This window comes from Typopeltis vanoorti, chromosome 4, assembly GCF_054136105.1.
Source record: "Typopeltis vanoorti isolate ZY-2024b chromosome 4, IOZ_Tvanoo_1.0, whole genome shotgun sequence".
Classification (NCBI taxonomy): Eukaryota; Metazoa; Arthropoda; class Arachnida; order Uropygi; family Thelyphonidae; genus Typopeltis; species Typopeltis vanoorti.
The window spans coordinates 173,213,779-173,237,110 of record NC_143552.1 but is presented as its reverse complement, the minus strand read 5'-3'; the positions used below and the strand labels follow the sequence as shown (position 1 = coordinate 173,237,110).

Genomic DNA, 23,332 nt, shown 5'->3' with positions numbered 1-23,332 from the left:
CTGGCAAGTAGAAGGAAGAATGATTATGGTAAGATGATGTTAATGGATGAAGATGGCAGAATAGTAACTGCTGCAAACAACACAGCTGAGTATTCAGTGAACAATTTATAAAATGTTTCAACCCCCCCCCCCCTTCATCAGGAAATCATGAGAAGCCGAAGTGTTGAGGAAATAAATGAAATGGATATCAATAAGGTGATAGGATTTTTTTTTTTTTTTTTTTTTTTTTTTTTTTTTTTTTTTTAATGTTGAGCCCATACACAAGATGTTGATAGATCACAATCTACAGTACATTAGTACGGTGTATGGGTTGGGAAATAAGGTACTTGTTCCCATTTGATTTGAATGACTGTATATTGTATTTCTTAAGGAACACAACAAGGGGGAGACTGTTCCATAGTACAGCAGTTGCAGGGATGAAGGAGGAGGAGAAGAAATTTGTTCTGTGGGTTTCAAGGTGCACTGTGTAGGGGTGTTGAGCAGCAGCTGCACGTGTTCCAACGAGCTCAGTGCTAAATGGGGGAATTATTGATGTTATTTCAGATGAACATTTTCCATGGAAATATTTGTAGAAAACACATAGTGCGGAGACTGACCATCTGTGTGACAGTGGAGGGGGAGTGAGTTGGTAAGAGATGGATCATTAAGTCTGATTGCTCTCCTCTGTATTGAGTCAAGCATTTTGAGAGATCTTTTGGGGATCCCACCGATATGTAAGAGCAGTATTTGATGGTTAGGCAGATTTGTGATTTGTATAAGGCTAACAGCTGTTCAGGGGTGAAGTAACGTCTTGAGCAAAAGAGAAATCCTAGTTTTTTAGAAGCTGAGGATGCAATGGTTGTTATGTGTTTATGCCAGGAAAGGCTTGATGTCAGGGTAATTCCAAGAGAAATCTCAGATTGTCTGGAAATTTGGGTGTTGTCAAAAATAATACTGGGAGAAAATGGTTCTTTTTTTATGAGAAATGAGGCAGTACTGGGTTTTATTAGCATTGAATGACATATCACCATGCGTCTTAAGGAAATGTTCCAGGGAATTGAGAGTAGATTGGTATTCCTGTTTAATGTCTTACAACAGCACAGGTTCCAAGAGAGTGGAAAGAAGACAAAATTTTTCCATTGCATAAAGGTGGTTATTCCATTGCATGAGACTGTGGCTACAAATCATAGGCCAATCTGTATATCTGGAGTTGTGGTGAAGGTACTAGAACGATTGGTGAGAATTAGGATACAGAAATAAGTTGATAACAGCAGTATTCTCTGTGGTTGTCAGCATGGGTTTGTTAAAGGGAGATCATGTTTTACTAACTTACTTATGTACTATAACAAAGTGACAAATCTCTTGGACAAGGAAGATGCATATACAGTGATATTCTTAGATTTTGTAAACTTTTGATAGACTGCCAAACGACAAGCTATTAAATAAATTGAAACAGATGAGACTGGATAACAGACTTCTGAATTGGAATGGTGACTGGCTGTCAGATAAGTATCAGGAAGTTGTATATGGGGATGCAGTATTCCAAAAGAGAAAGGTCACTAGAAAGGTATGCTGCAGGGATCAGTTTTGGGACTACTGTTGTTCAATTTGTATATTAATGATATTGGGATGGGCTTAAATTGCGATATGCAATTGTTTGCAGATGATGCAAAATTGGGTACAATAATGCAGAGTCAAACATATGCCTTATAGGCGGACTTGAATAGATTTCATGAATGGACAGGTAAGTGGAAATGTCAAGTTCAATGTTGTCAAGTGTAAGGTTTTGAAAGTTGCAAAGTATACACTTGGTGGGAAAACTTTGAAGATAGTAAATGAGATCAGAGATTTAGGAGTGACAGTGGGCAAGGACCTGAAATTCAGGGGCCACATTGCACACATCATGAAGTCATCATGTGTGCAATGTGCACATTGGATAGCAATGATATGGAGGACCTTGAAGTGCAGAAATAAAGAAGTTATGATTTCATTGTAAGGCCTTGGTCAAAACTCATATGGATTATTGTGCACAGATTTGGTCACCTAGTTTTTATGATGATGAGAATATGTTAAAAAGAGTCCAGAAAAGATTCAAAAGATGAAATAACTGGTCTTTGGATTGTGGAGTATGAAGACAGATTGAATAAATGTAATTTGCAAAGCCTTGTGAATATAGCTTATATGATTGAGACATAAGTTAGTCAGGGGATGCTACCAGATTAACACAGAATGAGAGCGAGAGGTAGAACAAGAGGCTATCCCTGGAAACTGCATAAGGAAGGTATGAGCAGAGGTGTGGGAAGATTCTTTGCATGGAGAATGGTTGGTAAGTGGAATGCATTGCCTGGATGTTTTGTGAATGCAGTTTAAGGCATGGTTGAATGAGCTTTGTGTGCGATAGTGTGTACCTCCCACAATAAGTGATTCCGTGGAAGTCAAATGTTAATAATATGGCATATTAATAAACTAATACAGTAAAAGTGGGCTTGAATATCATGTGCTGAATAAACCTACATGTAGTAAATAGAATAAACTACTACCTTAATAGGAGGTCACTTCAAAAATGAAGTGTCATATATAAAACATTTGAATCCTTAATAAATTTGGGTTGTAGAAAATTAATCCATTATTTTTTAGCATAATAAGCAACATACTAGCCACTGTGACCATTCCTAGAAGCTCAAAATAGAAGACATCATAAACACGAGTTTGGAGTCTCCATTTGTGTTGTATCTGAGTATTATGAATAACCATTAACCACCAGACCAGCCTTGATATTTAAGTACAAGAATGTGAAGTGCCCACTGACACTGAAATAATGTTTGAATAATACAACATGGATACAAAACATAAACTGAATACAATGCATACATATATTGAATCAATGCAAAATTAAATAATTAAAATATATGAAATTTTATATACATTTCAAGATGGTAAATTTGCCTTCTCTGAATGGAGTAGGAATAATGAAAAAGATGGCAAATGATAATATAATACAATCTCTTCACGCTACAGCCATTCATCATCCTAAATTTATGTGCTCTTTAGAAAATATCAAAATGATTTCTTAATGCAGATATATTAAACACATGTGCATTTCAGCATTAACAGTTCAATTTTTATGGCATAAGAGCAACACTGCATAACTGTTGTTATTCAAATAGGAATAAAATAAATAAATAAATAAAAACCTAAGTTTACCAAATTCAAAAACAGAAATGAAGAAAGAATTATAAGACATACCTAAGGGCCTTACTCCCCCATTTTCAATAACCTATTGAATGATAAAATATATTTCAATATTGGTACTCTAATAATTTAAGAAATGGAATAATATACTGCACTAAAATTAATGATTTTCAAATGTTAACTGCACATACCTATCCCCAAATGATTCTTTATATGAAATGTGATATACATAAATTGAATAGAATGCTGAGATGCTGATTGGCCTATAATTTTCTACTTGTCTTGGAGCCTCCTCTATGCAGTGGGACTATTTTGCTTTCTTTCCACTTCGATGGCAAGTGACAGAGATTCTGCCAGATTTATGAAATGCTCCCTATGAGAATACATTGACAGTCTGTGGACTTCAAAAACTAGCTGATAGGCAAAAAGGAGATATGATAGAAGCATATAAATTATTAAAGGTGCTTTATAGGATTGACACTGAAGACTTTTTCCACTACATGGCAGGAAGGAAGAGAGCAAGGAGTCACTAGTGGAAATTTTACAAGTGTGTTGTTAGCAAAGGTGTCAGGACTAGATTTTTTGTGTGAAGGGTGCTGAATGGGTTGTCAGATGTAATTGTGAGTGCTTCAACAGTGAATGACTTTAAGAAGAGGTATGATAGATATTGTGTGAATAATAGCTAGTGTGTGAATAATGGATCACCCAGGATGAGTCCTGCAATCCCATGGAGAACCCTGTATAAAAATAATACCCAACTAAGCTTGCAAAGTTATAACACACAAAAAAAATTTCTACCACAGTCCACAAAGTATTAATGATAGTTCATCTACTGATGAGCTTTATAACAGTGAAGAATCCTTGAAATAATGAAAGATAATTTTTTTTCAATGTTTTTGAATGTTTGAATTCATTTGGCATTGTATATGCGTACTATGAGTAATCATTTTCTCAACATTTTGACCTTCATATTAAGGTCATAATCTGGAGCATACACATATACAGGGTGATCAAAATTAAAGTATCTCTGTTTAAGACTTTGTGTAGTGCCATCCAATGATCCAAATGCTGCAAAGTTTTGAGCATTTGGATCATTGGATGGCACTACTTTGTGGCATTTGGATCAATACATTGTGCCTCATGCAGAAGCGATATCCGAGGGTAAAAAGTTGTTCCAAAATCATCACCAGGGGCACTGTAAAGATCAAATGCATGGAATTTGCATAGCACACAACTCAGCAGGTACCAGAAGGGTTTGAAGAGATGGACATGGGGTTTTTCTCTTCATTCTGGTTGTTAATACCATCCACAGTGATGGCACTAACCTTGCTCCAACATGCTTTGCTTGCTCGTCATGCTTACTACCTAAATAATTCCAATGCTGCTGCTGCTGTACTCCACAAATTTCATCACCTGAACATATGCAATATGAGGTCCACTAGCTCCATGTGCTCTGCGATGAATGATTAGTCATTTTGAAGAAACGGAGTCATTGGAAGTTAGACCTGGCAGAGGTTGCAAACCAATCAGTTCACAAGTGAATGAAGTTGCTACTGTAGTTGTGGAGCAGGCCATGATATGACAGCATTGGTTCCTGCAGTTCACGTGCTGTATCAATGGTCCACTGATAAACAAAGTGTAAACCTGCAGACATCACTTTAGGTGAATGCAATTTGCTGGACTGCATGTGAGTTTTATGTAGGTCATACCTGGCGACTATGGGTATTCACAGCTCCATTCCGGTTAAAGTGGGCCTTATCTCTCCCACAATCACATCCACAATCAAGATACATGGATGTGCCTTACACAACTGGCTGGAAAATTCTACGGAAAATTCTGCATTTCTAATCATTCAAAAAAACTGACATGAGTTGTGCCCACAGGATTTGAAAGTTGACATTAACATTCTGCTTTAACATTCCATCAAGACATGCAGTCATCCAACTTCCATGGAGTTGGATGCTGCATGGCCATAGATGATTTTGTGGGGAGATGAGGTCCACTTTCACCTGAATGTAGCTGTGAATACCCACAAATGCCAGGTATGATCTACACAAAATCCACATGCAGTCCAACAAATTCTTTTGCATTCACCCAAATGAATTAAGTCCTTGACCTGCTCAGTTACTCCCAAGAGGTATCACAATATGATAAACAATTCTGTTGTGCCACAGATACGTATTGTGTGTGGATTCAGTCATTTTCATGCAGGATGGGGCTTCTCCACACATCGGCCAATCTAAACAGGAAGTTCAAGAATATTTCACGAAAGTCAGAGTGATTGGTTGTGCATTTCTAACTGCATGGCTGCCTCATTCACCAGACTGACCCCTGTGTGACTTCTGATTCTTGGGATTTCTCAGACAGGGTTTATCAGGATCATCCTGATAACTTGCCATTGCTGAAAGACAGTGATTTTGAGATTTTGATTATGTTGCAAAGACATCAAAGGTCATACTGCACCAGGACACAGCTCACAGGACTACGTATGGTAATCGGTTAGTAAGACGATCACAAACTTCCATGCCCTTGGCAGGATTCGAACCTGCAACCTCTTGGCTGGAAAGCAGATACACTAACCACTCGGCCAACCAGAACTACATTATTGTAGTTCTGGTTTATTATTGTAGCAGCATCAGTCCCGACCAGCTTCATTCTGCCATTGAACACACTGTGCAAAGGATGCATTTTGTGGTATACCAGGAAGCGCAGCACACTGAACAGTACAGCCCATAAATGCATAATGGAAGTGAATAAAAATGTGTTATTTATGCTTGTGCTACTTTGCTCCTTCTTCCAAACACAGAAAACTTACTCCATCTATATTCGGTACATATAGTGCTCCCTCGGGGTGAATTTTGGAACTACTTTTTTCTCTCAGATATTGCTTCTGCATGACTCGCAATGTATTCCTCAAAATTTTGCAGCATTTGGGTCACAGGATGGTGCTCCACAAGGCTTTAAACAGGGATACTTGAATTTTGATCACCCTGTATATCCAGAGACAAGTTACATTAGAATTCACACATTAAGTCAAAGTGACACTACTTAGATTGACTATTAAGTGGCCTGACCTCTGGTGAAGAAAAAGAAAAAATCACAAAGCTATATCCTATTTTTTTATATGTATATTTTTACATGGCCAGAAAACAAATTTAAATTATCTTTTATACTTTTAATACAACAAAAGCTGTGGTTCAATCAAAAATTTAACATTTGTGATATTATGGCTAAGATCCTGGAGTATCATAGTCCTAATGAGAATTTATAATGAACTCATAGAACAAAAGGTTATGTGGGTAAAATATTCATATTCCATATTCTTCGGATTTGTGGACCACTGTGTTCTGTTATTATTCAAATTAGGGCGGTTGATTTGAAATTTATTCTATCCACATAACCTTCTTTGGCTATATAAATAAAAAGTGCACATGTGCGCGTGCACACGCACACACACAGGGTGTCCCATAAGTTCCTAGATATTTCAATAATTAATAAAAATTAGAAAAATTGATATATTACAGTGCAGTTTACACGAAAGTGAATCGCAAGGAGGGGGGGGGGGGGATTTGGGTGAGGGAGAGAAATTTACTTCCAATTTTCACTGATAGAGGGTGGGTGCTGCACTACATGCATCATTTGCAAATACGTACAAATGAGAGTCGTATAAAATGTAGGATGTACTGCTGACAGCTCGTAATGAATGTGTGCAAATTCCCAGTCATTGGGGGTGAACAGAATAGTTTTTTTGTGAAAAGAAAAATTTGTTGCTGTGGGATTTAATATCCCCTAAATTTAAGTAATGTTTTCATTGCCGAAATGAAGCTTATTAGCTCTTTATACTTAAGTAATATAACAATCAGTTTACCAACTAAAAACAGTTGCCACATGCTAGAAATTAATAGAAATATTTTTGATGTTTATATTTTATGTAAACATCAAAAAACTATTTTTGATGTTTACATAAAATGAGAATCGCCCAAACTTTTGGGAGAGAGAAAGAGACAATCATTTTGATTCAGGTTAGGCCAATGTAAAAGGGCCTCACAACTTTCTTTGAAAAGGCATTCAGGTGTAAAATTGCTTTATGAAGAAGACAAGCTTCATCCTACAGCATAATGTATTTTGTGTCAATACCATGCTGTGGCAAACCAGACTTTTGAGGTTTCGCATATTCAATGTAGTATCTTCTTCTTCTCTCTTCCATCATCTATGTGGATGATGATGAGGCCAAATGAACTTCTTCTTTCCACTTCTGTCTGTCCCTGGAGAGTCTGAACAATTCTGTCAAGTTTGGTTGTTGTGATTTGGTTTTCAGGTCCTCTTTTATTTTGTCTAATCCATCTAATTCTGGGACACCCTATGGATCTTTTACCTTCTATCGTTGTATTCAGGGCATTGTATTCAATGTAGTATCGATGTTCATTAATTCTTTTTTCCACAGAATGGCCAGTCACAAAGTATGTCAGATTCCATTCACATAGGATCTGGTAAATACTAGCTACAGATAGAGGCAACAGTTTGTCTTTTGTAGATGGTAACAGATGAAAAATTTTGTTGATAGGATAATATGTGGGAATAAGGTGATACTTCAAAATTCTAACAATAGGTTCAGAGATTCCAGAAATAAGAGACTGGAATTCTGCGATCTGTTGAAGAATCCTTATGTGTTGGAACATGGAAGGTTGTCTAGGAAGATCCATTGTGACTTGTATTGACTCTCTCACATAGAGAATTGCTAAATTTTTATTAGACCAATGTAAAATGGTTTAAAATGGCTTCACAACGTCTTTAAAAAGGCATCCTATGTTTATTAGCTGCCCATATTGGACAACCCAGATTATTTATCAAGAATTCCTCACATTTTCTTGAAAAAATCAAGGATATTCCAATACAAGTCTCACATGTTTGTCAGCTTTGACATCGTTTCTCTATTTAATTGATAGTGCCTCTGTAGCGCAATTGGAAGAATGACAGTATGTTTTGATTGGAAAAAGCCTAAGTTCAATTCTTGTTGTGATGAGAAAAATCTTTATGCTGGCCAAGTTGGCCGAGTGGTTAGCATATCCGCTCTCCAGCCAAAAGGCTGTGGGTTCGAATCCCACCATGGGCATGGATGTTTGCGATTGTCTGTGAAAATACTAGTGGTGGTGGTCGGTGGTAAATGGCATTGGTGTAGTTGCGGTTCATTGTAGTTGGTGGATTGAGTGGTGGAGACAGAGAGTTGTAGAGTAGGTGCCCTCTCTCGATGAATCTTTGGACTCCCTAAAAGTATTATGCAATAATAATAATTTACCAAACTGTTTCTCTATTCAACAACATTAGGTTATCTCACACTATTTAGTTTACTACATGATGATTTCCCTCCTGATCAAGATTTTTGAATTTGCTATACAATCAGGATATTTCAGCTCGAAATTGATGACAGAAAGTGTTAGTAGCGAAATTGTCGCAGGAAAAATGAGTGCACATTTAAGAGAGAAGGATGGTGAGTTAGAGGGGCGAAAAAATGTTAAAAAATCAGTAAAAAAGAAAAAGAGCGATTTGAAAACCGTAACGGATGTTAAAAGGGACAAAAGTGAGGTGAGAGTGGCGGAAGGAAACAAAATTGAGAGAACGAATGAAACTAGAAATGGTGTGATGCAGAAATCGAAAGAATGGATGATAGCGAAAAAAGAATGAATGATAGCGAAAGTTGGACGCATGTTCGACTGAAAGTACAGAAACAAAGAAAGATGAATGAGTGTGAAAATTGGAAGAATGATAGCGAAAGTTGAACGCATGTTAGACCAAAAGTATGGAAACAAAGAAGGATGAATGAGAGTGAAAGTGAGAAGAGGGGGGTCGAGTTAGAAAGTTAGAATGATAGAGAATGTGTCGCGAGATTCGGAAGTTGAAATGGATTGGATGAGGCAAGATGGATGTGGAATGAAATTAAGAAAATTCGGGTAAAAACTATTCAAATAAATAATGATGGCATGAAAGAGTTAATGAAAGATGAGCAAGTGGCGTTGTATGGTGACTCCATTATTAAAGGTGTGCTGGAGGATAAAATGCACATGGTATGTTTTCCAGGTGCTAAAATGAGTAGAGAGACTGAGGCATTGGATATGAGGCAGGAGCGAGCAAAAGCGTTAATAGTATTAATAGGTACGAATAATTTGAGAGAGGAGAAATAGTGTGTCAGAATGGATATCAGGAGGCTGCTTAGAAGGATAAAAGAGAATAATGTGACAGGAAGGGTAGTTAGCGTGTTGCCTAGGTATGACTGTGGTGAAATGAGGCAGAGAGCAAGGATTATGACTGATATGCTGGCTGAAACGTGTGAGGGGACGGGAGTACAGTTTGTTAATGTGTGGAATGAGTTTGAGGGAAAATTGAGCTGTATGGGAGTGATGAACTACATTTGAGTGGTTATGGTGTGAGTCGCTTGGAGAGACTGCTGCTGGAAGGTAGAGAAGTGAATAGAGAGAATGAATCAGATCGAGTGGGAAGTGATGTGGAAGAGTGGGAAAGTAAGACAGGAGAGATTGAAGAGGTGGTTATGAATGGGGAAGTGAGTGGTATGAGTATAGAAAATGTGAGAATGGGTGTGCATGGGGAGCAGGAAAAAAGGGAGGCTCAGGGTAGACAGGGGTACACAGCATGAGAAAGGTGGATGCTCCAAGAGGAGGTGAGCATGTGTAGGCAGGAAAGGAATGGGAAGACCAGGGATCAAGAGGAAACAGTTGGAATTGAAAAGGGTTTTAAAATGAAGATGCAGAAAGGGAAATGTCCCCAGCTGAGCATGGAGAGATCACATAGCGTGATTGGTATCAGTGGAACTAGCTGTAGATCCAGAAATGAGTAGTTGTGTTTGTATACAAATGCTAGAAGTATAAGAAACAAGGCAGATGAAATGGTTGCACTAATTGCGTCTGTTCACCCAAAGTTTATCGGAATAAGTGAGACATGGTTGGAACAGGATGACATCCTGACAGGAATAGAGATGGAAGGGTATGATGTGTTTCGTGAGGACAGAAGGGGTAAAAAGGGAGAGGGAGTGCTATTGATGATAGAGAAAGAGTTATGTCCATATAAAGTAGAGATGCAAGAGGGAAATAGTGCCAGTGGTTTTGAGGCAGTATGGTGTGAGATAGAGGTGAATGGAATCAAATATTTGGTGGGATGTTGTTATAGACCAGGTAATGTGGATGGTGATGATAATGAAATGTACAATCAAATTAGCCACTTAAATAAGAAAAGGGTGATCATTATGGGTGATTTTAATTACAGCAATATAGACTGGAATGATGAGATAGCAACTGGAAGTAGAGAAAATGAGTTTCTTGAGGTTTTTTTAGGGATAACTACCTCAGACAGTATGTAACAGAGGGCACACGAGGATTGAGGGTCTTGGATTAGGTCATCTCATCAGAGGATGTAATTATAAATGAGGTGTCAAATCATCCACCAATTGGTGAGAGTGACCATGAGGTGATTACCTGGGTGGTTGTCAGCAGTGCGAGGACCTCTGTGAGAAAAGGGTATATGTGGAAATACAAGGGGGGTGATTACGAAGAGCTCAGGAGACAGCCTTGCGGGTGTAGCGTGGAATGAGGAGTTGGGTGGAAAAGAGATTAATGCAGCTTGGGAGATTTTCAAAAACTGTTCAGTAGATGCAATGTCTAAATGTATTCCATAGGTTAGAAGGTTAAATAAGGTGGGTGTAAGATGGATGAATAAAGAGATTAAGCATGCGATATACAGAGAAAAAGGACATTGTGGAGGCAGCATAAGAGAAGTGGAAATAACTAATTCCATGAAGTCTACAAAGACCAAGCAAGGAGGATGACTTGGTTGGTGAGGGTAGCTAAAGAGAGGTATGAACAGCAGTTGGCTAATGAAGCCAAAAAGAATCCTAAGGAATTCTTTCGATATGTAGCCAGCAAAAGAAAGAATAATTATGGAAGGATGACATTGATTGAAGAAAATGGTATAAAGACAGCTGTCGCAGAATGTGTGTTGGAGATACTTAATGAGCAGTTCATAAAGATCTTTCAATCTTGTGAATGTGCCTTCATGGAGGGATTGAGAGCATTTGATGATGGGGAGGAGAGACTGACTGTAGGTGAGCAAGAGGTGTATGGGGAGTTGAGTAAACTAGATGTTAATAAGGCTGTGGGACTTGATAATATATCACCACGTATTCTGAAAGAATGTGCCAGGGAGTTGACACCTGCCTAGACATATTTTTTTAATATGAGTCTTGCACTCCGTCAAGTTCCTAAGGAGTGGAAGGAGGGCAAGATTGTGCCACTTCATAAAGGAGGTGATCGAACTCAAGCATCAAACTATAGGCCTATCTGTGTGTCAGGTGTTGTGGTTAAGTTGTTGGAGAAGCTTGTGAGAACTAGCATCCGATTTGGGTTGATAACAGCATGGATTTGCTAAAGGGAGGTCATGTTTTAGTAATTACTTACTTATTACAATAAAGTGACTGCTTTCTTAAACAGAGGAAAAGGATACACAGTAATATACTTGGATTTCGCAAAGGCTTTTGATAGAGTACCTCATGATAGGTTGACAGTCAAACTAGAGCAGATGGGGTTGGATATTAGATTGGTGCATTGGATTGGAGACTGGCTATCCGATAGGTATCAACAAGTTGTGTATGGGGGAGCAATAACCAGGAAAAGGAAGGTCACTAGTGGAGTGCCTCAGGGGTATGTTTTAGGCTCATTACTGTTTAACTTGTATATTAATGATATAGGTGAAGATTTGGATGGAGATATTCAGTTGTTTGCAAATGATGCAAAGTTGGGATGAACCATGAAGTGTAGTGAAGATGTTGTGGCCTTACAGGAAGACTTGAATAGATTGAGTGATTGGGCACGGAAATGGGGATGTGAATTCAATGTTGCAAAATGTAAGGTTTTAAAATTTGGAAAACAAAGATGGGATACAGATTTATGCTTGGTGAGAATATATTGTTGGAGGTAGAGGAAATAAGAGATCTGGGGGTGATAGTGGATAAGGATCTAAAATTTAGGGGACACATTGTCAAAATTGTGAAGACAACACAAAGACTTCTGGGAATGATGCAGAGGACACTGACATGTAGAAGTAGGGAGATTTTTGTTCCGTTGTATAAGGCTTTGATTAGGCCACACATGGACTATTGTACCCAGATTTGGTCACCGGGTTTTCAGAAGGATGAAGAGATGTTGGAAAGGGTCCAAAGGAGACTGACTAAGGTCTGACCTCTGGAATGTCGAGTATGAGGAAAGATTGAGAAGTTGTAATTTGCAGAGTCTGGTGGACAGGAGGAAGAGGCGAGATATGATAGAGACCTATAAGATGGTAAGGGGTTGTTATAGGATCAATGCTGGAGATGTTTTACAGAAAATAGTGGGAGATCAAGGGAGAACCAGAGGTCATCCCTGGAAACTGTATAAAGAGGGTGTGAATAGGGGAGTGAGACAGGTTTTTTTGTGCACAGTTGTGAATGATTGGAATGCCTTGCCTGAGAATGTGGTGTCTGCAAAGAGTTTGAATGTGTTTAAAACACGGTATGATGAGCTGTGTGTGTGTGTGTGTGTGTGTGTGTGTGTGATAAAAGGACCTCCCAGATGAGTCTTTGACTCCATGAGGTCTTGGGGTGGTAATAATAATAATAATAATAAAACAAGATCAATAAACAGATTAATAGCACTGCCATGGGTAGCCCACTGTCTCCACCTCTGGCAAATTATTACTAAAGCATTTGAAAGATACCTTGCTCTCAACCATTTTTTCAGGGGATTTTTTCATCTGCAAACTCAGGTTTTTCATCCCCAAGAACATGCAAACCATCCCCATGAACACACACGGATTACAGTCATGAATATTGCCCTTAGGGGATGAAGCAGAGGAGTGACAAACCAGCTGCATTTCCTATTGTTACACCCTGATAACTTAAAAATGTGAAAATTTCAGTTATCATGATGTAACAAGAGAAGAAATAAAAACCCTGTATAGATAACAAAGTAACAAGCTTGTTCCTAAGCAGATATCATTAAGAGCCTTTGAAAGTAAAGAATACAAAAAATTAAAAGAAAGAAAAATATGCTTACATCCAAGTAAAAAATATAGCTGAAATTGTTTGTTGAACTAAAAAAAAAAAGGGAAGGGAATTTTATTACAGTTGTGATATGATAAAATAAGGTTAAGTAAAGTAAAGAAGATTAGTCATAGGATTTTGTATGGGAGAGGCTAGTTTTTACACTTGAAATAAGAGATTAAAGATTTGAGTTAATTCTTAGAAAATTTTGGAAAGGGGATTAATTTGTATAGATGACATAGAGATTTGCTTAAACAAAAACCAAAGCTCAAGGTCATAATTCCCGAATTGAGACTTTGTCACAATTTGGGAATTATGTCACGTATCAGCTGCGTGCACATGGACTGCATGATGTTTTGGCAGAAAAACGCACACTCTAATTGGTCAGTGAAATCGACTCCAGTAAGGAGGGGTAGAAAAGAAATTGAAGAAGGTGCTGGTAGGGGTCATCGTATAAAAGGGTTAGGAAACACCCCCCCCCCCAAGGGGATTTTTTTTCCATCAGAGTTTTCTTCACAAGTCTTCGTATAGATCTTACGCGGTTTTCCTGAGTGACAGGTTAGGAGTTTTCTCCATCTGACACAATAAGGAAACAAAGTGTGTGGGATTTCGGTTCAGTGTTTCTATTGTAAGAAATGAGGGACGCCGTTTAGTTAAAAAGAAAGACGATAATGTCAGTGTGTTTCATCGTCCAGTGATCGTAATGAGAGAAAGAAAATTCTATAAAGAAGTCAGTGCCCACGTGGTGAATTTCACAGCTATAGAATAGATGATCCTATGTATGTCCTTGATTGAAGAATGTAAGGTAAAGATTGTGAAATCCCATCTTAGTGCCAAAAGAACTTAGGAGTGATAAGTTATAGAAGAGTTTGTCCTAGGAAGGTAAAATATCGGAAAAGGGTAGAGACCAGTGTAGAAGACCCAAGTCAAAAGGTACTACTGTAAAATCTCGTATTAATTCAAATCATATGTAACTGTAGTCATTGTTCAATTACTGAAAACAGTTGAAAGGATTAATGAGAATTATACTAGGACTTTAGTACATGTCAAACTAGAATAAAAACGAGCTTGTTACTATTAATTAATACGTATTCATGTGCCTAGAGATTTATGCATGTACATTGTATTTTAATTAAGAGAGTTTTAAGGGTCAAAAGTGTGTATTAGCTCAGCGAAAGGATAATTTTAATGCATATTATCTTAGTGAGAGAATTAGAGAAAATACAGAATTATAGCGTGATCAGACCAGTAAAGGGTTAGACAAAGGATAAACGAGTTCTAGGATTATACATGTTTGCATGTATAGAATCTGTTATGGCGATATGATCACAGTTCTCTGGTAGGATCTTAACCTAATACTTGTGTTTAGCTAGTGTTAATTTGTATTATATATTCTTAATATTGAATAGTGTTTTATTTGATAAAGAATGAATTGTACCATGTTTAAGAGTTCAATAAACTTTTGTTCCTTGAAAATGCAGTTGTCTGAGATTGCCGCTCAATGCACCACTTGTAATAACGTACGAACCTAATCACGCAAAGGGGGGGAATTTTGTTAAGTCACGAGATAAAGGTCACAACTACATATTGGTTTCACACTCAAACATATTTTGGTAATTGCTCCTTGTTTTTGAATTTTATATCTTAAACTAAGTGTCCTGAAAGGTGCAGTATAAAATAAATATTTAGGGACACTAAGGGGAGAAGAAGCTTGAATATTTGTATTTGGGTGATAGCTCGTATATAGATAAGATTTGGATAAAGACAAATAGAGTTTCACATGTAAGGATAGTTGAAAGCTTAATAATCGTAAATTGGGACACAACATAAATGGCGCAGCCGGTAGGATGTAGTTTAGCTAATTAAATCCTAATTACAAGCTATTCACAGCAAGTTAGTTTTGGGTGCAGGTCAGACAACTGAGAGGCAAAAGTTTAATTTAAGTGTTGTTGAAAATTTTAAAGAATAAATTACTGTAAACTGGATGCAAGTATGCCTGATCCCTCTAGTAGTTTAGGCATGGATAACAGCGAATTTTTTCGTTATATTAACCCACAGCAGGTGTTCCCACAATTTTCGGGCGAGGAGACTGATGACATCCTGAATTTTTTTAGTTATATAGAAGCGCTTAGAAGAGTTGGAGGTTGGACTGATTTTCAGTTGTTAGTCTTGCTCCAGAGTAAACTGGTGGGAAAAGCTAAAGCTTTCCTGTATTCCTCCCCCATTCTCAAGGAAATCCTGGATTACTCCCGATTTAAGACAGCCCTAATTTCCGAGTTCTCAAAACTGGAAAGCTTAGGACCTAACTTATGGAAGCTCCAGAGGTGCACTCAGAAGGAGAAGGAAAGTGTAGCTGAGTTCCATAACAGGTTACTGAAAGTAGCTGGTACCCTGAGCGTCCTTAGTGAAGAAAAGCCTCACTTGGACTGGGCCATCTTCCAACAATTCAGACAGAGAGTCAAACCTGAGTTAAAGGAAACGGCATTCCATAAAAGATTGTCCAGTTTAAGCAGGTGTTACGATGCTGTCAAGGAACGTGAACAATTGCTTGGAGACCTCCGTCCCGCACCTGTTCCGAGGTCAATAAACATAATTGAAGAAAAGGGCAATTCTGAAAAGGGGCAAGGACATAATAAAAAGAGTAAGGAAAGGAGAGAAAGACCTAAGGCAAGAGAGAGACTAGAAGAAGATAATAGGCAGGTGATAAACAAGTTGACAGAGTCATATACTGATTCAGATAATATGAGGGTTATTGTGAAGCAAGAAATAGAAATGCTCCAAAAAACCCATTATAGATTGATTAAACGAGGTGATGAGACAACTGGGAATGTTATCTGTAAAGACCCCCAGAGCCTGATTATAGCAGAGCTAAGGAAACCACTAAGTTAATTAAAGAGGAAGTTGAGTGTCTGCAAAGACCTCTTCTCGATCGAATGGATTCTGTAATGCAGAGGCTGTCAGAAATCACCAGACAACAAACAACAGCTAATTCTCAAAATCAAGGGAGAGTTAGTGACCAAAGCGGTGGTAGAGAGTTCCCAAGATGTTTCAGTTGTAACAAACTGGGACGTTTTGCTCGAAACTTTTGGTAATTGCTCCTTGTTTTTGAATTTTACATCTTAAACTAAATGTCCTGAAAGGTGCAGTATAAAATAAATATTTAGGGACACTAAGGGGAGAAGAAGCTTGAATATTTGTATTTGGGTGATAGCTCGTATATAGATAAGATTTGGATAAAGACAAATAGAGTTTCACATGTAAGGATAGTTGAAAGCCTAATAATCGTAAATTGGGATACACACTATATCACTGATAGACAAATTAAACAGCTGAGGAAAAGTACTTAACCCTGTGATACTGATTATACACCATTCTTCGATATCTGCCCATCAGCCATTCTCTTATCAATATCACCAGATTTGTTTCCATACCCATTTGCTCTCATTTATACAAGAGTTCCTGCCTTGCTGAATATGTTTGCAAAGTCCAGCAGTGTCACTAAGTAGTGATTTCTATTATCCAACTCAAATGTTACTTTATTGAGTTGGTATTGCAATTACTAAGGCAATACCTATCCTTTGCAAAACTATGTTGCCCTCTAGAAAGTATCAATATTGCTGTCCACCCAGCCTTCTCCAATATTGCAACCACCACTCCTGAAAGACTGATTGACCTATAATTTGCATCTTCTGACATGGAGGATCCTTTATACTGTGGAAGAAATTTGCTTTCTTTCCACTCTTGTAACCTTCCAAATATTGAGGCTCAAGCCATAGTTTATTTAGAGGAGGTGCCAATTTCTTTACATTGATATGCTAATCCCAAGGCAGTGTTTGCAATAAAGTTCTGCAATAGCACCTCTAATTCAACTGCCTGTATTCTCTCATCAGTCAATGTTACATTTGGTTCTCGAATACCTCCATGTAGATGGTCACTTAGTAACACAACTCTTTCATTTGCTTCTGTTACCTATTACAGCACTCCTACAGTCATTCTTCTTTTACTTACCAGATAGTGAAAGAAGTGTTCAAAAACATACCAGATCTCATTAGCTAGTTACTTCTCATAATTTGCTTCAGGCCTACTTAATGAGGCTTACTTACTTACTTCTTGCTTAATGATGCCATTCATCCATCTAACTCCGACCTGATTCATCCTCCTGACTCGAGGCATACACAGTATGATACTGCTTTCTTCAAACACGTCATGACCCCCATGCACCACTAACATCTCTTCATTCCAAATTCTTAAACACTGGCACTGTTCTAATCTGACACCTCAGTTTGCCATAATCACTTACTTTATAATTTCACTTTAAAATTCTGTATATACACTATCTACTGATGAATGTTCAGACACTTTAGCAATTTACAATTGAGACCAGCAAGCAAACCCTAATATCGGGTATGTCCATCTTTAGCTATGATCACCACCTGCACCCTTTGAGGGAGGCTTTCCACCAACATGCAGCAGACATCAGGTGGATTTGTCTCCATTTCTCCATTAAAGCAGCACGAGTTCAGTAACAGATCAAGGACGTGCAGCTCTGAACCTCAATCACCACTCCAATTTGTCTCGCAGGTGTTCGATAGGGTTGAGGTCAAGACTGCGTAGGCCACGGCAGTTGTTTAACACCCATCTCTTCATACCATTCCATAACAATTGCAGCTTTGTTGCATGGGGAATAGTAACAGACCCGTGTTACTATCATCCTGATAGTAACATGTTCCATAAAAACTCCACAGCATACGCAGCACCCAATTAACCAGAATATCAAGGTACTGAGCTGCCTTCATGGAATTAAGGACAACGACCAGTGGTTCTCTCTCCAAACCAGCTAAATTCACATCACACCATTACTCCACCACCAAACTTTACTGTGGGTACAATACACTGCGGTAATAAGTGTTAACCAGGAAGAATCCACACCCTGCCATCAGACTGGAAACAGGTGAACCTGAACCTTGATTCATTGCTGCAGGTTACCGTTTTCCACTGGTCAATTGTCCAGTTCACATACTGTTCGCACCATGCCAGAAGAGCCACCTTGTTCATTGTGATATTCAGCTTGTGTGACACTGCTCTTCTGTGGAAACCTAGTAAATGAAGGTCTTTTCATACAGTATTAGTGCTCACCATGATGTTACTGGTGATCCGGAACTCCTCACGGATGGTCTGTGCCCCTATTGTAGCTGGTTTTTGCATGCCACCCATTTTAACATCCTCCTGTCCCTGTCAGTCATTTTCAGCAGCTGCTCTGGGAGTTTTCCTCCATTAGTGATGCCAGAACATCTCCATTTGTTGATCACATCGCCAACCATTGATTTTGGATGCTCCAGTTGAGTGGCAATGGCACATGGACATGCTACCAATTTTACAGCCCACGATGACATCTCTTTTGAAGTCACTGAGTTCATGTTGTTGCCATAGAAAAAATACTGCTTCCTACTATCTGCACACCGGTTTTTATGTTAACAAACCTGGAATGTTTCATAACTTCAAATAATAGTGGTGTTTGGACAATTATTAGTAGACAGTGTGTGTGTGTGTGTGTGTGTATAATTGCCACATATATATATGTATTGTATGCCCACACTTCATAGAGCTGACCTTGGCTTTGTGCCAAGAATAATCAATTCATGCTGAAGGGGAGAAAGAAATAAAGGATGCATGAATTGGCTACCAACACACGAAGTCATGTGCTTTATACATAAATTTTCCAACTGTTGTACAAGCAAAATAGTTACCACTAAAAGAACTAGAATTTTCATAAAAGAAAAGTTAATTTTCCGACATACAATAATAAACACTCATCCCACGAAACGCATTGATTACGTAATATCAGAATGGATTCTCCCTTCTTTTGACATGCACAGAAGTGTCGAAGGGTCTCATATCTGTGGGCGTAGTGTATATCTACAGCAATCTCACAGGTTAACAACGTGTCATCACTTTTCTACCCAAAAAGGAGTTATGTGGCTACATTGGTTACTGCTAATTCGTCCAATGCTACGACCATATCTACTACTCTCAATCCAGATGTACTCTCCCTCTCAGGTATACACTGCTTGGAAAGATGTCAACAGACACCATGGTGTGAGAAACAAACAGCCATGGCACCCACCTTAATAAGATATTGGACCTCCTTTCACTGTGATAACTACACTCATCCTACAGGGCATACTTTCCACAAATGTAGGACAGTGATCAATGAGAATTTTGGACCATTCTTCATGTAGGCATGTAATGAGGTCCTGCACTGTTTGGGAGGGACTGAGTCCCTTGATTTCACCTGAAACTCTTCATCCTCAGATGTTGAACAGGGTTGAGATTAGGGCTCTATACAGGCCAGACAAGTGCAGTGATGTTCATGTCTACAAACCAGTTACAGTAGCAGTATATGACATGGTTCTGTCTTGCTGAAAGAGACAATGGATGGTTTTCATAAAAATGCCACAAAGCAGGAAGCATGGCCTTATCCAGAATGTTCAGATACCTCTCAGAGTTAAATGTTCATGTCACTACAAGCACAAGGCCAAACCAGAATAAACAGAACCATACCATCACACCACCACCACTTATGAATTTCATAATTGGGGTTACACACTCTGGTAAGAGACATTCAACATGCAGCTGCCACACTCATCCATCTGCTCAGTAGAGGATGTAGCATGGTTCTTCGCTCCATAACAGAGCTTTCCAAGCTTTCATGTCCCACTATACATACTCTTTGCATCCCCTGAGGATGAAACTCCATGTTAGTTTGGGTAATGTGGGGGTTGCATATTGCAGTCCTACCATGGAAACCCATGTTGTGAGCCTTGGTTCTGGATGTTTTTGGACAGATTCATGTTCCAGTCAATGCCCAGAACTCTACATTCGATGTGTTGACCTACGAATGGTAGTTTTTACATATTATCCTTCGTAGCACCCTACAGTCACATTCAGTGAGTGTGGTGGGTGGCCCACTACATGATACACTTGCAGTTGACTCCTTGTGCTTCCATCTCAGTATGGTATCAATAACTATTGACCTGAGATGGCCCAAGTTGTCAACAAGCCTGCAACATGGCATCCTATCACAATGCCTCTTTCTAACTCCATTAGCTCCCTTCTCACAGCCATTTCACCTAGACACAGCACAGTTGCACTGATTAGGGAGCATCATATTCCTCCAATTTATACCAGCTACAAGCATGTGACTCATTACATGGCATGATGCACCTTGCCCATGGGGATGTTCGTTGACTTCTTTCCAAGCAGTATATATATCCTAGCAGCTGTATAAATTACATTTCCTTTGTTTCTTGTGACCATTTCTTCTTCCAATCAATGTCTCTATAGTAGAAGTTCCCCCCCCCCAATATAATTACAAAACCTGCACTCACTGTGCTAATTTGCCGATGATTGCCATCTACATAATGTGAGCACTGGGTGATGTGAGGGAATTTGTGCTTCCTCGGCTCATACCTGGACTGGAAGAAAGCATATCTCGTAACTTCTGATTGTTATTTTCTTTGTATTCTTTTATTTTTTTTGGGGGGGGGGAGGCATACCCCAGGCCATTCAAGTAATTATATTTATTGCACACATCAACAAGATTCATGCATAGACAGAAATAAAAACTGTGTTTCCAACGAGTAATGACTTGCACAATTACCACCTACCCAGAGATCATACACTTAAATTTTAGGGTTGCACTAGAAATATACGTTTGTACTCACCACTTTGCGCAACTCTTTTTTGTTACAGCAGTCTGCTAAAATGCTAAGAGCAAGATCAGCAAATTTTGGTTTCTCTATAAGAGTCATTAATATCTTAATACCACCATTCTCGTAAAAAATTTTAAATGCGCCATCATGCTTAAGATGATTTGTTTTTAAGAACTGCAGCACAGTGCACACAGAATTAGCTGAATTGCTCTGTAAATCTTTAAAGAGGTTATCAACTAGCGAAGCATTTCTTTTTTTAATTTCCATGTCTAACCGAGGTGAAATCACTTTAATGGAAGAGGGATATACATAATTCAGTGCACGAAGTATATAAAAATTAATTTTAAAAAAAATATATATATATATAAAAAACTATTAACATTCTTCTGAAATCAAGTGTAAACACAACATCTTGGAAAAAAAAATAGAAACAACACGCCTAAAAACAATGCCAACCATAAGCAGAAAATGCTCAACCACGAAATAGTGATGGAAACGTTATCATTGATCTGGTAGCCTAGAATAGCCAAAATGATTATTATTACGAATTATTATATTTTCACATAATCCAAACACAGTAAAAACACAGATATTAATTGCATGTGTTGATATAAACATAATACAATTTGACTGGTGATACAGTTTAATTCAGAGTCTACTCAAATATTTATTATTATTATTATTATTATTATTATTATTATTATTATTATTATTATTATTATTATTATTATTATTATTATTAGACTGAGTGGGCAGTTCAATCTCCACTGGTACCAATCAGAGATAGATGGCCCAAGGTTATCACTAATTAAGCAGTACGCAGTGAAGAGAGACGGCTCAAATGTGCCGCCATCTCATTAGATAGGGCTAAATGGCCTCGCCTACTCCCGTATACGGGAATAAAAAGGCGTTAGCTGATTTTTTTTTTATTATTATTATGATATAAGTGAGTGTAATAATAATAATTATTATTATTATTAGGAGAGACCTCCAAGGAGTCGGGGACTCATCGAGGGAGGCCACATACTACATGCACCAGCTATCATACTAATTCTTGAATTCATTAATACTACTTGCACTCACAACATCCAGTAACAGTCCATTCCAATCACGCACCATCCTATGAGAGAAAAATCTAGCGCTCACCCCTTTCTTAGCGACATTCGTTCTCAGCTTCTAAGGATGCCCTCTTATCCTTTCCCCATGCTTCATAAATTGAAATCCTGAATGACCCATTCAGAAGTTTATAAGTCTCAATCATATCACCGTCTTTCTTCTGTTTGTGCATTCTACAAATTCTCAATCTGTCTGCATAATCAGTCTGCATAATCAATGCTATTCAAGAGGGAAAAATGACATCTTTATCTTTACAAGTGAACGTTCATTTAAGCATTGCAATTACCTGTTGAGCTGTATTTGCAATCTTTGCTACATAGCCCCTGAACTTCAACTTCCTATCTACTAACACTCCAAGATACCTACCACATCAGTTTCTACAAGCAGAATTCCACCAGTATAATACGACATTGGATATCTAATCACGCCTAAGAAAACGGCGTTACATTTACAGACATTGAACTGACATCCATTTTTCCATGCCAACAATTCCAGCTTATTCAAATCATTCTGCAAGTACTGCATATCAGCAGCAATCCTGATTACCCACCTATCTTTGCATCATCAGCAAATAGTTGTATGTCACTTATCATATTCTTCCCAATATCATTAACGTAAAGATGGAATAACAGTGGTCAAAGCACTGATCCTTGTGGTACACCAAGTACCTTAAATCTTGCAGACCCATATATCCCATATACCACTTTTTGACATCTGTCAGTCAGCCATCCTCTTATCCGCGCTAATATTCTATAACCCAAACCCATATTCTCCAATTTATTCAACAGACTACCAGGCTGTATTCTGTCAAAAGCCTTTTCAAAATCCACAAGTATCATGGTGTATCCATTCCCCTTGTATAGTTTAATGGTATCATTGTTATAGAATGTAAGAAAGTTGCTAACACATGACTTCCCAGCATTGAGCTCAATGTCGAGTATACAAGGTTGATACCTTTTAACAAAATGGGAACCCATTAGTTGAACAACCTTTTCTACACATGAAACCTTCACGCAGGGCCGGCTCTACCGACGGTGAATTTGCATGGGGCGACAAGTTGTTTTGGGGCGGCAAAGTTGGCATAAACTATACGAAAAATAAGGGAGAAGGGGTGGCAAAATATGCTACTGCATGGGGCGACTATACGAAAAATAAGGGAGAAGGAGCGGCAAAATATTCTACTGCAAGGGGCGGCAAAATTCCTAGAGGCGCCCCTTCCCTCACGCCATCTTCATATAGAAGAGTTATTCTT

The 23,332-nt window shown here is 38.4% G+C and overlaps 1 protein-coding gene across 1 annotated transcript; it reads right to left on the bottom strand.

The window, feature by feature from the left end:
* Positions 1-297: 297 nt before the first annotated feature.
* On the bottom strand, positions 298-21,426 carry LOC150107854 (uncharacterized). Its single transcript, XM_090391597.1, has 2 exons — positions 20,977-21,426; positions 298-3,256 (listed from the first exon to the last, which is right to left on the bottom strand). The coding sequence occupies exons 1-2, from the start codon at positions 21,229-21,231 to the stop codon at positions 3,095-3,097; spliced, it is 417 nt and encodes a 138-aa protein (XP_090247723.1). The 5' UTR covers positions 21,232-21,426; the 3' UTR covers positions 298-3,094.
* Between the last annotated feature and the right edge of the window lie 1,906 nt (positions 21,427-23,332).

Excerpts from the sequence above, each read along its gene's own strand:
- LOC150107854 (XM_090391597.1), bottom strand. The coding sequence starts at position 21,231 with ATGGAAATTAAAAAAAGAAATGCTTCGCTAGTTGATAACCTCTTTAAA. Across the intron at positions 3,257-20,976 it reads AAAAAGAGTTGCGCAAAGTG|GTTATTGAAAATGGGGGAGT; the intron begins GTGAGTACAAAC and ends ATCATTCAATAG.